This window comes from Eucyclogobius newberryi, unplaced genomic scaffold, assembly GCF_026437365.1.
Source record: "Eucyclogobius newberryi isolate DKJ021-1_F unplaced genomic scaffold, fEucNew1.0.hap1 SCAF_14, whole genome shotgun sequence".
NCBI classification, from domain to species: domain Eukaryota; kingdom Metazoa; phylum Chordata; class Actinopteri; order Gobiiformes; family Gobiidae; genus Eucyclogobius; species Eucyclogobius newberryi.
Window position 1 is genome coordinate 1,372,733 of NW_027315768.1, and position 18,062 is coordinate 1,390,794.

At 48.7% G+C, this 18,062-nt stretch overlaps 1 protein-coding gene across 1 annotated transcript in view; it reads right to left on the reverse strand.

Moving 5' to 3' along the window:
- Nucleotides 1–18,062, reverse strand: part of LOC140359285 (uncharacterized) — a 93,877-nt gene that overhangs the window by 4,815 nt on the left and 71,000 nt on the right. Inside the window, exons 24-26 of the mRNA XM_072444145.1 lie at nucleotides 15,385–15,597; nucleotides 15,232–15,342; nucleotides 5,917–6,066 (exon numbers count right to left, since the gene is read on the reverse strand). Coding sequence (XP_072300246.1) covers nucleotides 5,917–6,066; nucleotides 15,232–15,342; nucleotides 15,385–15,597 — 474 coding nt within the window. The remainder of the gene's footprint in view (nucleotides 1–5,916; nucleotides 6,067–15,231; nucleotides 15,343–15,384; nucleotides 15,598–18,062) is intronic.

The window sequence follows — 18,062 nt, forward strand, 5'->3', positions numbered from 1 at the left end:
GAGGAGCCACCATCACCAGGACCTCAAGTGGGAGGAGCCACCATCACCAGGACCTCAAGTGGGAGGAGCCACCATCACCAGGACCTCAAGTGGGAGGAGCCACCATCACCAGGACCTCAAGTGGGAGGAGCCACCATCACCAGGACCTCAAGTGGGAGGAGCCACCATCACCAGGACCTCAAGTGGGAGGAGCCACCATCACCAGGACCTCAAGTGGGAGGAGCCACCATCACCAGGACCTCAAGTGGGAGGAGCCACCATCACCAGGACCTCAAGTGGGAGGAGCCACCATCACCAGGACCTCAAGAGGGAGGAGCCACCATCACCAGGACCTCAAGTGGGAGGAGCCACCATCACCAGGACCTCAAGTGGGAGGAGCCACCATCACCAGGACCTCAAGAGGGAGGAGCCACCATCACCAGGACCTCAAGAGGGAGGAGCCACCATCACCAGGACCTCAAGTGGGAGGAGCCACCATCACCAGGACCTCAAGTGGGAGGAGCCACCATCACCAGGACCTCAAGAGGGAGGAGCCACCATCACCAGGACCTCAAGTGAGAGGAGCCACCATCACCAGGACCTCAAGTGGGAGGAGCCTCCATCACCAGGACCTCAAGAGGGAGGAGCCACCATCACCAGGACCTCAAGAGGGAGGAGCCACCATCACCAGGACCTCAAGTGGGAGGAGCCACCATCACCAGGACCTCAAGAGGGAGGAGCCACCATCACCAGGACCTCAAGTGAGAGGAGCCACCATCACCAGGACCTCAAGTGGGAGGAGCCTCCATCACCAGGACCTCAAGTGGGAGGAGCCACCATCACCAGGACCTCAAGAGGGAGGAGCCACCATCACCAGGACCTCAAGAGGGAGGAGCCTCCATCACCAGGACCTCAAGTGGGAGGAGCCACCATCACCAGGACCTCAAGTGGGAGGAGCCACCATCACCAGGACCTCAAGTGGGAGGAGCCACCATCACCAGGACCTCAAGTGGGAGGAGCCACCATCACCAGGACCTCAAGTGGGAGGAGCCACCATCACCAGGACCTCAAGTGGGAGGAGCCACCATCACCAGGACCTCAAGAGGGAGGAGCCACCATCACCAGGACCTCAAGTGGGAGGAGCCACCATCACCAGGACCTCAAGTGGGAGGAGCCACCATCACCAGGACCTCAAGTGGGAGGAGCCACCATCACCAGGACCTCAAGTGGGAGGAGCCACCATCACCAGGACCTCAAGTGGGAGGAGCCACCATCACCAGGACCTCAAGTGGGAGGAGCCACCATCACCAGGACCTCAAGTGGGAGGAGCCACCATCACCAGGACCTCAAGAGGGAGGAGCCACCATCACCAGGACCTCAAGAGGGAGGAGCCACCATCACCAGGACCTCAAGTGGGAGGAGCCACCATCACCAGGACCTCAAGTGGGAGGAGCCACCATCACCAGGACCTCAAGAGGGAGGAGCCACCATCACCAGGACCTCAAGTGAGAGGAGCCACCATCACCAGGACCTCAAGTGGGAGGAGCCTCCATCACCAGGACCTCAAGAGGGAGGAGCCACCATCACCAGGACCTCAAGAGGGAGGAGCCTCCATCACCAGGACCTCAAGTGGGAGGAGCCACCATCACCAGGACCTCAAGTGGGAGGAGCCACCATCACCAGGACCTCAAGTGGGAGGAGCCACCATCACCAGGACCTCAAGTGGGAGGAGCCACCATCACCAGGACCTCAAGAGGGAGGAGCCACCATCACCAGGACCTCAAGTGGGAGGAGCCACCATCACCAGGACCTCAAGAGGGAGGAGCCACCATCACCAGGACCTCAAGTGGGAGGAGCCACCATCACCAGGACCTCAAGTGGGAGGAGCCACCATCACCAGGACCTCAAGTGGGAGGAGCCACCATCACCAGGACCTCAAGTGGGAGGAGCCACCATCACCAGGACCTCAAGTGGGAGGAGCCACCATCACCAGGACCTCAAGTGGGAGGAGCCACCATCACCAGGACCTCAAGAGGGAGGAGCCACCATCACCAGGACCTCAAGAGGGAGGAGCCACCATCACCAGGACCTCAAGTGGGAGGAGCCACCATCACCAGGACCTCAAGAGGGAGGAGCCACCATCACCAGGACCTCAAGAGGGAGGAGCCACCATCACCAGGACCTCAAGTGGGAGGAGCCACCATCACCAGGACCTCAAGTGGGAGGAGCCTCCATCACCAGGACCTCAAGTGGGAGGAGCCACCATCACCAGGACCTCAAGAGGGAGGAGCCACCATCATCAGGACCTCAAGAGGGAGGAGCCTCCATCACCAGGACCTCAAGTGGGAGGAGCCACCATCACCAGGACCTCAAGTGGGAGGAGCCACCATCACCAGGACCTCAAGTGGGAGGAGCCACCATCACCAGGACCTCAAGTGGGAGGAGCCACCATCACCAGGACCTCAAGTGGGAGGAGCCACCATCACCAGGACCTCAAGTGGGAGGAGCCACCATCACCAGGACCTCAAGAGGGAGGAGCCACCATCACCAGGACCTCAAGTGGGAGGAGCCACCATCACCAGGACCTCAAGAGGGAGGAGCCACCATCACCAGGACCTCAAGTGGGAGGAGCCACCATCACCAGGACCTCAAGTGGGAGGAGCCACCATCACCAGGACCTCAAGTGGGAGGAGCCACCATCACCAGGACCTCAAGTGGGAGGAGCCACCATCACCAGGACCTCAAGTGGGAGGAGCCACCATCACCAGGACCTCAAGTGGGAGGAGCCACCATCACCAGGACCTCAAGTGGGAGGAGCCTCCATCACCAGGACCTCAAGTGGGAGGAGCCACCATCACCAGGACCTCAAGTGGGAGGAGCCACCATCACCAGGACCTCAAGAGGGAGGAGCCACCATCACCAGGACCTCAAGAGGGAGGAGCCACCATCACCAGGACCTCAAGTGAGAGGAGCCACCATCACCAGGACCTCAAGTGGGAGGAGCCTCCATCACCAGGACCTCAAGTAGGAGGAGCCACCATCACCAGGACCTCAAGAGGGAGGAGCCACCATCATCAGGACCTCAAGAGGGAGGAGCCTCCATCACCAGGACCTCAAGTGGGAGGAGCCACCATCACCAGGACCTCAAGTGGGAGGAGCCACCATCACCAGGACCTCAAGTGGGAGGAGCCACCATCACCAGGACCTCAAGTGGGAGGAGCCACCATCACCAGGACCTCAAGTGGGAGGAGCCACCATCACCAGGACCTCAAGTGGGAGGAGCCACCATCACCAGGACCTCAAGAGGGAGGAGCCACCATCACCAGGACCTCAAGAGGGAGGAGCCACCATCACCAGGACCTCAAGTGGGAGGAGCCACCATCACCAGGACCTCAAGTGGGAGGAGCCACCATCACCAGGACCTCAAGAGGGAGGAGCCACCATCACCAGGACCTCAAGTGAGAGGAGCCACCATCACCAGGACCTCAAGTGGGAGGAGCCTCCATCACCAGGACCTCAAGTAGGAGGAGCCACCATAACCAGGACCTCAAGAGGGAGGAGCCACCATCATCAGGACCTCAAGAGGGAGGAGCCTCCATCACCAGGACCTCAAGTGGGAGGAGCCACCATCACCAGGACCTCAAGTGGGAGGAGCCACCATCACCAGGACCTCAAGTGGGAGGAGCCACCATCACCAGGACCTCAAGTGGGAGGAGCCACCATCACCAGGACCTCAAGAGGGAGGAGCCACCATCACCAGGACCTCAAGTGGGAGGAGCCACCATCATCAGGACCTCAAGTGGGAGGAGCCACCATCACCAGGACCTCAAGTGGGAGGAGCCACCATCACCAGGACCTCAAGAGGGAGGAGCCACCATCACCAGGACCTCAAGTGGGAGGAGCCACCATCACCAGGACCTCAAGTGGGAGGAGCCTCCATCACCAGGACCTCAAGTAGGAGGAGCCACCATCACCAGGACCTCAAGTGGGAGGAGCCACCATCACCAGGACCTCAAGAGGGAGGAGCCACCATCACCAGGACCTCAAGTGGGAGGAGCCACCATCACCAGGACCTCAAGTGGGAGGAGCCACCATCACCAGGACCTCAAGAGGGAGGAGCCTCCATCACCAGGACCTCAAGTGGGAGGAGCCACCATCACCAGGACCTTAAGTGGGAGGAGCCACCATCACCAGGACCTCAAGTGGGAGGAGCCACCATCACCAGGACCTCAAGTGGGAGGAGCCACCATCACCAGGACCTCAAGTGGGAGGAGCCACCATCACCAGGACCTCAAGTGGGAGGAGCCACCATCAGCTCCTCATCAAGAAGCTCCAGCAGAGGATGTACTTCCTGCAGCAGCTGAGGAAAGACAAACTGATGATGGAGCAGTTCTACACGACCATCATCGAGTCCATCCTCACCTCCTCCATCACCTCCTCCATCACCTCCTCCATCACCTCCTCCATCACCTCCTCCATCACCTCCTCCATCACCTCCACCATCACCTCCTCCATCACCTCCTCCATCACCTCCACCATCACCTCCACCATCACCTCCTCCATCACCTCCTCCATCACCTCCTCCATCACCTCCACCATCACCTCCACCATCACCTCCTCCATCACCTCCTCCATCACCTCCTCCATCACCTCCACCATCACCTCCTCCATCACCTCCTCCATCACCTCCACCATCACCTCCACCATCACCTCCTCCATCACCTCCACCATCACCTCCTCCATCACCTCCACCATCACCTCCACCATCACCTCCTCCATCACCTCCTCCATCACCTCCTCCATCACCTCCACCATCACCTCCACCATCACCTCCTCCATCACCTCCTCCATCACCTCCTCCATCACCTCCACCATCACCTCCACCATCACCTCCTCCATCACCTCCTCCATCACCTCCACCATCACCTCTACCATCACCTCCACCATCACCTCCTCCATCACCTCCTCCATCACCTCCTCCATCACCTCCTCCATCACCTCCTCCATCACCTCCTCCATCACCGTGTGGTACACTGGAGCCACAGCCAGGGACAAACAGAGACTACAGCGCCCTCTGATGAGAAGGTGATCAGCTGCAGACTTCATCTCTGCAGGACCTGAACGTCTCCAGGACTCTGGGACGTGAGGGTCCAATCACAGCCGACATGGACTATTTGAGCCACTCCCCCCAGGCAAGAGGCCACTCCCCTCAGGCAGGAGACCACTCCCCTCAGACAGGAGGCGACTCCCCTCAGGCAGGAGGCCACTCCCCTCAGGCAGGAGGCCACTCCCCTCAGGCAGGAGGCCACTCCCCTCAGGCAGGAGGCCACTCCCCTCGGGCAGGAGGCCACTCCCCTCAGGCAGGAGGCCACTCCCCTCAGGCAGGAGGCCACTCCCCTCAGGCAGGAGGCCACTCCCCTCAGGCAGGAGGCCACTCCCCTCAGGCAGGAGGTCACTCCCCTCGGGCAGGAGGCCACTCCCCTCAGGCAGGAGGCCACTCCCCTCAGGCAGGAGGCCACTCCCCTCAGGCAGGAGGCCACTCCCCTCAGGCAGGAGGCTCAGGTCCATCAGGACCAGAACCTCCTCCACTACAGTTTGTCTCCCTCTGCTGTTGGACTCATGAACACTTCTTAAAAACTGTCACTTTAACCATCATTTAATCACTCACTGTCACTTTCTGCACTACATGTGTAAACTCAACTCAAACTTATTTTTATGCTTTAGCAGATTTTAATAGTTTTTCTTCTTGACTTTTTATCATTGTTTTATGTTGCACTGAATCACCAGGACAAGTTCCATTGTTTGTGAATTCTGTTCATTGACAATGGCAGTAAACCTTTTGATTCTGACTCTGAAGAGGGATAGATCACATGAGATCACATGAGATCACATGAGATCACATTTTCCCTCACTGTGTTCTGCCGGTGGGTCTTGTACCTGTCGGGTGGCCTCTCTCAGGGCGCTCCTCTCCCCTCTCAGCCTCTGGTTATCCTGTTGTAGACGGGTGATCTTCTGGACCAGGCGTTTGTGCTCCAGCTCCAGTTCAGCCACCACCTGCTGGAGAAGGACCAGTCTCTCCATAGGGCCCTGGGAACCAGAAAGCCACAGTCACCACCTCTGGACAGAGATGGTTCTGACTACATTCTTTTTTAAATGTGTATTTGAAAAGAAATAAACAAAAAACGGTGAGTACAACACCAATGGACACGCACTGCTGTGTCATGAGCCAGGCCCACACTCCGCCTTGTGTACACTGACCCCAGTAGGTCACAGGGTCATGAACTCCAGTGCACTGTGGTCTGTATTTGATGCAGATTCTCGTGGTTTTGCGTCGGAACACTCTGGGAATTCTTGCGAGTGAGTGTTTCCGCAGACCTGGGCCTGTGTGTGACCGGCGCTGCGTCCCTCTGGACACTTACACCAGCGTCCTTCTCCCCAACATCCAACAGCAAGTCTTTCTCTCTTTCAAATGTACTTTTTTTCTATCATAAGAACAAAACTCAGCAGGTCTTCTACTCACGAAATGTACGTACTTTAAAACCACCATCTGACCAACATCATCTCAGAAAAGATGAACGCGGCAGGACTGTGGCACGCCCCCTGCGGCAGGACTGTGGCACGCCCCCTGCGGCAGGACTGTGGCACGCCCCCTGCGGCAGGACTGTGGCACGCCCCCTGCGGCAGGACTGTGGCACGCCCCCTGCGGCAGGACTGTGGCACGCCCCACGCGGCAGGATCGGGTTCAGCTGGCCACGACAAGGAAATTCAGGGGTTGCCCTTGTCGGATGGAGGTGTCTCATCTCATGATGTGTGAAAGGAAACAGGAAATGCAGCGTGACGTGTCGTCACTGAGAGCGGATATGAGAGCTGCGAGTGGCACAGCCCGATTCAACCAGTTTGAAGATGACATAAGGGAGCTGAAAGAGGGAGGACATGGAGCACGCATTGATGAAGCCTATTCCAGACAGTATGGAGGAGCTGCAGACTCTGAGGGCCGAGATGGAGGAGAACAAGAATATGATAGATTGAAACCGTACGCGGATTAGAAAAATGTGTATATTGAGGCGGATTAGGGTTCATCTCCTCCAGATGACAACCTGATATTCTTCATTAGTCTCTCCAGGTTGAAATGGAGCCAGGGCAAATATTCAGGACCCACAGGACATTAGAAGGACATGCAAAAGCTTCCAATGATTGCTCCATGAAGGAGTCATGACCATTATAACCCTCTGACTGAAGATCTTATCACGGCTTATAAATTACAACTTTCAAGGGGAATAATATCTATCTTATATATAATACATCATTGTAATCATTTGGACAGCCACTCTACTTAATATATTAAAATTAAATGGGAAAGAGAGGGTAATCTTGAGTGGGAAAATGTGAACATCATTTTTCATAACTGCAGGTCAAAGGTCATTCTTCACAGGGAAATGCAACTGTTGGAGAAACAGCGCCACCAGGAGGCAAACCACTGTCACATGTTCTGGGACAGTCCTGTCAATCACAGTGAGTGAAGTTCACAAAACACTTATTTCCGTCTCTCTGAACTCTACGTGGGCCTCAAAACGACCTTAGAACATTCTGTACAGTAACTGACACAAACATCTAACTGACACAAACATCTAACTGACACGAACATCTAACTGACACAAACATCTAACTGACACAAACATCTAACTGACACAAACATCTAACTGACACGAACATCTAACTGACACGAACATCTAACTGACACGAACATCTAACTGACACGAACATCTAACTGACACGACCATCTAACTGACACGAACATCTAACTGACACAAACATCTAACTGACACAAACATCTAACTGACACGAACATCTAACTGACACGACCATCTAACTGACACGAACATCTAACTGACAAACATCTAACTGACACAAACATCTAACTGACACGAACATCTAACTGACAAACATCTAACTGACACAAACATCTAACTGACACAAACATCTAACTGACACGAACATCTAACTGACACGAACATCTAACTGACACGAACATCTAACTGACACAAACATCTAACTGACACGAACATCTAACTGACACAAACATCTAACTGACGCAAACATCTAACTGACACGAACATCTAACTGACACGAACATCTAACTGACACAAACATCTAACTGACACAAACATCTAACTGACACAAACATCTAACTGACACAAACATCTAACTGACACAAACATCTAACTGACACGAACATCTAACTGACGCGAACATCTAACTGACACGAACATCTAACTGACGCAAACATCTAACTGACACAAACATCTAACTGACACAAACATCTAACTGACACAAACATCTAACTGACACAAACATCTAACTGACAAAAACATCTAACTGACGCAAACATCTAACTGACACAAACATCTAACTGACACAAACATCTAACTGACGCAAACATCTAACTGACGCAAACATCTAACTGACGCAAACATCTAACTGACGCAAACATCTAACTGACGCAAACATCTAACTGACGCAAACATCTAACTGACACAAACATCTAACTGACACAAACATCTAACTGACGCAAACATCTAACTGACGCAAACATCTAACTGACGCAAACATCTAACTGACGCAAACATCTAACTGACGCAAACATCTAACTGACACAAACATCTAACTGACACAAACATCTAACTGACGCAAACATCTAACTGACGCAAACATCTAACTGACGCAAACATCTAACTGACGCAAACATCTAACTGACGCAAACATCTAACTGACGCAAACATCTAACTGACGCAAACATCTAACTGACACAAACATCTAACTGACACAAACATCTAACTGACAAAAACATCTAACTGACGCAAACATCTAACTGACGCAAACATCTAACTGACGCGAACATCTAACTGACACAAACATCTAACTGACACAAACATCTAACTGACACAAACATCTAACTGACACAAACATCTAACTGACGCAAACATCTAACTGACGCAAACATCTAACTGACGCAAACATCTAACTGACGCAAACATCTAACTGACAAAAACATCTAACTGACACAAACATCTAACTGACACAAACATCTAACTGACGCAAACATCTAACTGACACAAACATCTAACTGACACAAACATCTAACTGACGCAAACATCTAACTGACACAAACATCTAACTGACACAAACATCTAACTGACACAAACATCTAACTGACAAACATCTAACTGACACAAACATCTAACTGACACGAACATCTAACTGACACAAACATCTAACTGACACAAACATCTAACTGACGCAAACATCTAACTGACGCAAACATCTAACTGACACGAACATCTAACTGACACAAACATCTAACTGACACAAACATCTAACTGACACAAACATCTAACTGACACAAACATCTGACTGACGCAAACATCTAACTGACGCAAACATCTAACTGACACAAACATCTAACTGACACAAACATCTAACTGACAAAAACATCTAACTGACACAAACATCTAACTGACACAAACATCTAACTGACACAAACATCTAACTGACACAAACATCTAACTGACGCAAACATCTAACTGACACGAACATCTAACTGACACGAACATCTAACTGACACAAACATCTAACTGACGCAAACATCTAACTGACGCAAACATCTAACTGACGCAAACATCTAACTGACAAACATCTAACTGACACAAACATCTAACTGACACAAACATCTAACTGACACAAACATCTAACTGACACAAACATCTAACTGACACAAACATCTAACTGACACGAACATCTAACTGACACAAACATCTAACTGACACAAACATCTAACTGACACAAACATCTAACTGACACAAACATCTAACTGACACAAACATCTAACTGACACAAACATCTAACTGACACAAACATCTAACTGACGCAAACATCTAACTGACGCGAACATCTAACTGACGCAAACATCTAACTGACGCAAACATCTAACTGACGCAAACATCTAACTGACACAAACATCTAACTGACACAAACATCTAACTGACACAAACATCTAACTGACACAAACATCTAACTGACACAAACATCTAACTGACACAAACATCTAACTGACACAAACATCTAACTGACACAAACATCTAACTGACACAAACATCTAACTGACACAAACATCTAACTGACACGAACATCTAACTGACACGAACATCTAACTGACACAAACATCTAACTGACGCAAACATCTAACTGACACAAACATCTAACTGACACAAACATCTAACTGACACAAACATCTAACTGACACAAACATCTAACTGACGCAAACATCTAACTGACGCAAACATCTAACTGACGCAAACATCTAACTGACGCGAACATCTAACTGACGCAAACATCTAACTGACACAAACATCTAACTGACGCAAACATCTAACTGACACAAACATCTAACTGACGCAAACATCTAACTGACGCAAACATCTAACTGACGCAAACATCTAACTGACGCAAACATCTAACTGACGCAAACATCTAACTGACAAAAACATCTAACTGACGCAAACATCTAACTGACGCAAACATCTAACTGACGCAAACATCTAACTGACACAAACATCTAACTGACACAAACATCTAACTGACACAAACATCTAACTGACGCAAACATCTAACTGACGCAAACATCTAACTGACACAAACATCTAACTGACAAAAACATCTAACTGACACAAACATCTAACTGACACAAACATCTAACTGACACAAACATCTAACTGACGCAAACATCTAACTGACGCAAACATCTAACTGACACGAACATCTAACTGACACAAACATCTAACTGACACAAACATCTAACTGACGCAAACATCTAACTGACGCAAACATCTAACTGACGCAAACATCTAACTGACAAACATCTAACTGACACAAACATCTAACTGACACAAACATCTAACTGACACAAACATCTAACTGACACAAACATCTAACTGACACGAACATCTAACTGACACAAACATCTAACTGACACAAACATCTAACTGACACAAACATCTAACTGACACAAACATCTAACTGACGCAAACATCTAACTGACGCGAACATCTAACTGACACAAACATCTAACTGACGCAAACATCTAACTGACACAAACATCTAACTGACACAAACATCTAACTGACGCAAACATCTAACTGACACAAACATCTAACTGACACGAACATCTAACTGACGCAAACATCTAACTGACGCAAACATCTAACTGACACAAACATCTAACTGACACGAACATCTAACTGACGCAAACATCTAACTGACGCAAACATCTAACTGACACAAACATCTAACTGACACAAACATCTAACTGACGCAAACATCTAACTGACACAAACATCTAACTGACACAAACATCTAACTGACACAAACATCTAACTGACACAAACATCTAACTGACGCAAACATCTAACTGACGCAAACATCTAACTGACGCAAACATCTAACTGACACGAACATCTAACTGACGCAAACATCTAACTGACACAAACATCTAACTGACGCAAACATCTAACTGACACAAACATCTAACTGACACGAACATCTAACTGACGCAAACATCTGACTGACGCAAACATCTAACTGACGCAAACATCTAACTGACACAAACATCTAACTGACACAAACATCTAACTGACACAAACATCTAACTGACACAAACATCTAACTGACACAAACATCTAACTGACACAAACATCTAACTGACACGAACATCTAACTGACGCGAACATCTAACTGACGCAAACATCTAACTGACACAAACATCTAACTGACACAAACATCTAACTGACGCGAACATCTAACTGACACAAACATCTAACTGACGCAAACATCTAACTGACGCAAACATCTAACTGACACAAACATCTAACTGACGCAAACATCTAACTGACGCAAACATCTAACTGACACGAACATCTAACTGACGCAAACATCTAACTGACGCAAACATCTAACTGACGCAAACATCTAACTGACAAACATCTAACTGACACAAACATCTAACTGACACAAACATCTAACTGACACAAACATCTAACTGACACGAACATCTAACTGACACGAACATCTAACTGACACAAACATCTAACTGACACAAACATCTAACTGACACAAACATCTAACTGACACAAACATCTAACTGACGCAAACATCTAACTGACGCGAACATCTAACTGACACAAACATCTAACTGACGCAAACATCTAACTGACGCAAACATCTAACTGACGCAAACATCTAACTGACACGAACATCTAACTGACGCAAACATCTAACTGACACAAACATCTAACTGACGCAAACATCTAACTGACACAAACATCTAACTGACACGAACATCTAACTGACACAAACATCTAACTGACACAAACATCTAACTGACACAAACATCTAACTGACACGAACATCTAACTGACACAAACATCTAACTGACACAAACATCTAACTGACACAAACATCTAACTGACACAAACATCTAACTGACACAAACATCTAACTGACACAAACATCTGACTGACGCAAACATCTAACTGACGCAAACATCTAACTGACACAAACATCTAACTGACACAAACATCTAACTGACACGAACATCTAACTGACGCAAACATCTAACTGACGCAAACATCTAACTGACGCAAACATCTAACTGACGCAAACATCTAACTGACGCAAACATCTAACTGACGCAAACATCTAACTGACACAAACATCTAACTGACACGAACATCTAAATGACACGAACATCTAACTGACACAAACATCTAACTGACACAAACATCTAACTGACACGAACATCTAAATGACACGAACATCTAACTGACACAAACATCTAACTGACACAAACATCTAACTGACGCAAACATCTAACTGACACAAACATCTAACTGACACAAACATCTAACTGACGCAAACATCTAACTGACGCAAACATCTAACTGACGCAAACATCTAACTGACACGAACATCTAACTGACGCAAACATCTAACTGACACGAACATCTAACTGACACGAACATCTAACTGACACAAACATCTAACTGACACAAACATCTAACTGACACAAACATCTAACTGACACAAACATCTAACTGACACAAACATCTAACTGACGCAAACATCTAACTGACGCAAACATCTAACTGACACAAACATCTAACTGACACAAACATCTAACTGACACAAACATCTAACTGACACAAACATCTAACTGACACGAACATCTAACTGACACAAACATCTAACTGACACAAACATCTAACTGACACAAACATCTAACTGACACAAACATCTAACTGACGCAAACATCTAACTGACGCAAACATCTAACTGACACAAACATCTAACTGACACAAACATCTAACTGACACAAACATCTAACTGACACAAACATCTAACTCACAAACATCTAACTGACACAAACATCTAACAGACACAAACATCTAACTGACACAAACATCTAACTGACGCAAACATCTAACTGACGCAAACATCTAACTGACACAAACATCTAACTGACACAAACATCTAACTGACGCAAACATCTAACTGACGCAAACATCTAACTGACGCAAACATCTAACTGACAAAAACATCTAACTGACGCAAACATCTAACTGACGCAAACATCTAACTGACGCAAACATCTAACTGACACAAACATCTAACTGACACAAACATCTAACTGACGCAAACATCTAACTGACGCAAACATCTAACTGACAAACATCTAACTGACACAAACATCTAACTGACACAAACATCTAACTGACGCAAACATCTAACTGACGCAAACATCTAACTGACGCAAACATCTAACTGACACGAACATCTAACTGACGCGAACATCTAACTGACGCAAACATCTAACTGACGCAAACATCTAACTGACGCAAACATCTAACTGACACAAACATCTAACTGACACAAACATCTAACTGACACAAACATCTAACTGACACAAACATCTAACTGACACAAACATCTAACTGACACAAACATCTAGACGCAAACATCTAACTGACGCAAACATCTAACTGACAAAAACATCTAACTGACACAAACATCTAACTGACACAAACATCTAACTGACGCAAACATCTAACTGACACAAACATCTAACTGACACAAACATCTAACTGACACAAACATCTAACTGACACAAACATCTAACTGACAAAAACATCTAACTGACACAAACATCTAACTGACACAAACATCTAACTGACACAAACATCTAACTGACACAAACATCTAACTGACACAAACATCTAACTGACACAAACATCTAACTGACACAAACATCTAACTGACGCAAACATCTAACTGACGCAAACATCTAACTGACGCAAACATCTAACTGACACAAACATCTAACTGACACAAACATCTAACTGACACAAACATCTAACTGACACAAACATCTAACTGACACGAACATCTAACTGACACAAACATCTAACTGACACAAACATCTAACTGACACAAACATCTAACTGACGCAAACATCTAACTGACGCAAACATCTAACTGACGCAAACATCTAACTGACGCAAACATCTAACTGACACAAACATCTAACTGACACGAACATCTAACTGACACGAACATCTAACTGACGCAAACATCTAACTGACGCGAACATCTAACTGACGCGAACATCTAACTGACACGAACATCTAACTGACGCAAACATCTAACTGACGCAAACATCTAACTGACACAAACATCTAACTGACGCAAACATCTAACTGACGCAAACATCTAACTGACACGAACATCTAACTGACACAAACATCTAACTGACACAAACATCTAACTGACACAAACATCTAACTGACACAAACATCTAACTGACACAAACATCTAACTGACACAAACATCTAACTGACACAAACATCTAACTGACACAAACATCTAACTGACACAAACATCTAACTGACACAAACATCTAACTGACACAAACATCTAACTGACACAAACATCTGCAACAATCAAGGACTGGACATAACAAATGGGAAAAAAAGACATTCAGGCTTAATTTGGAAATGGACAAATTTGAAAGACTTTGGACCAAAGGGAACTTTTATGTTGATTGAAATGTTCCATAATTTTGGTTTCTTTTGATGTTTAGTTGATGTCTACTGTGCTCTTATTTCATAATGTTGTGTTTATTTGTTCAAAAAAAAAACAACTCACCGTCTCTGTCCCCTGTCCCTGCTCCTCCTGGCCCCCGTCCTGCTCCTCCTGGCCCCCGTCCTGCTCCTCCTGGCCCCCGTCCTGCTCCTCCTGGCCCCCGTCCTGCTCCTCCTGGCCCCCGTCCTGCTCCTCCTGGCCCCCGTCCTGCTCCTCCTGGCCCCCGTCCTGCTCCTGGCCCCCGTCCTGCTCCTGGCCCCCGTCCTGCTCCTGGCCCCCGTCCTGCTCCTGGCCCCCGTCCTGCTCCTGGCCCCCGTCCTGCTGGTCTTGGTGGCGTTCCTCTGGGCGTTTGTGGTACATAAATGTGTGCAGCTCTTCAGTTTGCTGGATGAGCGATCTCTTGAGGCGTTGTCCTTCTGTGTGGCTCTCCTGAAACAGCAGATTGTTGAATATACTTTAATTTGTTGTTTCTAAAGACAAAGAGCTTGTGACACGTGTCACTGCAGTCAGAAGACGCCTCTGCTCCCCAGAACAAACCAAATGGTCATTAAAAAAACTAACAAAAAAATAAATAAAATATAGCTGCAAGCGGCAATGATCGGCCCTCGCCGCGCCTCCTCCACCACGCCGCTCGACAACACTAGAGGAGGGGTCGCTAACGCGCCCAAATGTCCCCTTTATTACACCTACTGCCCAATGTGTGACGCTGTCGTGTCCCTTCGCTTCACATGAAGGGAAACGTTTGAGGCAATGAAACGTAGAACACAAATGTTGATGACTTTCGATGATCCTGAAGATGAGTCTCAGCACATTTCAGGTGGATGGGGCCGACGCCCTGGAGGAGTTCGGAAGTATCAAGTGTCAGCATGTTCCCCATTGGAATGACACGGGAGGTCATCGCTACGGCTACGACGTAACAAATATGACATGGGTCTCATTGACTTTTGTGATCAGGGTGATTAAATGGATTTTTGTGCATTTCTTAAAATTTCTAAAACCGAAATATTTTACTCTCCATATAAAATGTTATTTCCCTCTGTAGGGGGCGCTGTTGTGCCAAATTTGTTTCACTTCAAGTAGGTTTAGGCCAAAGGGTTTAACAACTGACGCAAAGTTTAGAATTTGTCTGAATAAATCGCAGCAAATAAAAATTTGGGACATTGCAGAAATTGTAGCTACATTTTTATAAGAACGGAACATGCAAGAGATGGAGAAGGTATGTGAGTGGAGGAGTGTGCGAGTGAGTGGAGGAGTGTGCGAGTGAGTGGAGGAGTGTGCGAGTGAGTGGAGGAGTGTGCGAGTGAGTGGAGGAGTGTGCGAGTGAGTGGAGGAGTGTGCGAGTGAGTGGAGGAGTGTGCGAGTGAGTGGAGGAGTGTGCGAGTGAGTGGAGGAGTGTGCGAGTGAGTGGAGGAGTGTGCGAGTGAGTGGAGGAGTGTGCTAGTGAGTGGAGGAGTGTGCTAGTGAGTGGAGGAGTGTGCGAGTGAGTGGAGGAGTGTGCGAGTGAGTGGAGGAGTGTGCGAGTGAGTGGAGGAGTGTGCGAGTGAGTGGAGGAGTGTGCTAGTGAGTGGAGGAGTGTGCTAGTGAGTGGAGGAGTGTGCTAGTGAGTGGAGGAGTGTGCTAGTGAGTGGAGGAGTGTGCGAGTGAGTGGAGGAGTGTGCTAGTGAGTGGAGGAGTGTGCTAATGAGTGGAGGAGTGTGCTTGTGAGTGGAGGAGTGTGTGAGTGAGTGGAGGAGTGTGCTAATGAGTGGAGGAGTGTGCTTGTGAGTGGAGGAGTGTGCGAGTGAGTGGAGGAGTGTGCTAATGAGTGGAGGAGTGTGCGAGTGAGTGGAGGAGTGTGTGAGTGAGTGGAAGAGTGTGTGAGTGAGTGGAGGAGTGTGCTTGTGAGTGGAGGAGTGTGCGAGTGAGTGGAGGAGTGTGCTAGTGAGTGGAGGAGTGTGCTAGTGAGTGGAGGAGTGTGCGAGTGAGTGGAGGAGTGTGCTAGTGAGTGGAGGAGTGTGCGAGTGAGTGGAGGAGTGTGCGAGTGAGTGGAGGAGTGTGCGAGTGAGTGGAGGAGTGTGCGAGTGAGTGGAGGAGTGTGCGAGTGAGTGGAGGAGTGTGCGAGTGAGTGGAGGAGTGTGCGAGTGAGTGGAGGAGTGTGCGAGTGAGTGGAGGAGTGTGCGAGTGAGTGGAGGAGTGTGCGAGTGAGTGGAGGAGTGTGCTAGTGAGTGGAGGAGTGTGCGAGTGAGTGGAGGAGTGTGTGAGTGAGTGGAAGAGTGTGCTAGTGAGTGGAGGAGTGTGCTAGTGAGTGGAGGAGTGTGCTAGTGAGTGGAGGAGTGTGCTAGTGAGTGGAGGAGTGTGCTAGTGAGTGGAGGAGTGTGCTAGTGAGTGGAGGAGTGTGCTAGTGAGTGGAGGAGTGTGCTAGTGAGTGGAGGAGTGTGCTAGTGAGTGGAGGAGTGTGCTAGTGAGTGGAGGAGTGTGCTAGTGAGTGGAGGAGTGTGCTTGTGAGTGGAGGAGTGTGTGAGTGAGTGGAGGAGTGTGCTAATGAGTGGAGGAGTGTGCTTGTGAGTGGAGGAGTGTGCGAGTGAGTGGAGGAGTGTGCGAGTGAGTGGAAGAGTGTGTGAGTGAGTGGAGGAGTGTGCTTGTGAGTGGAGGAGTGTGCTAATGAGTGGAGGAGTGTGCTAGTGAGTGGATGAGTGTGCTAGTGAGTGGAGGAGTGTGCTAGTGAGTGAAGGAGTGTGCGAGTGAGTGGAGGAGTGTGCTAGTGAGTGGAGGAGTGTGCGAGTGAGTGGAGGAGTGTGCGAGTGAGTGGAGGAGTGTGCGAGTGAGTGGAGGAGTGTGCGAGTGAGTGGAGGAGTGTGCGAGTGAGTGGAGGAGTGTGCTAGTGAGTGGAGGAGTGTGCGAGTGAGTGGAGGAGT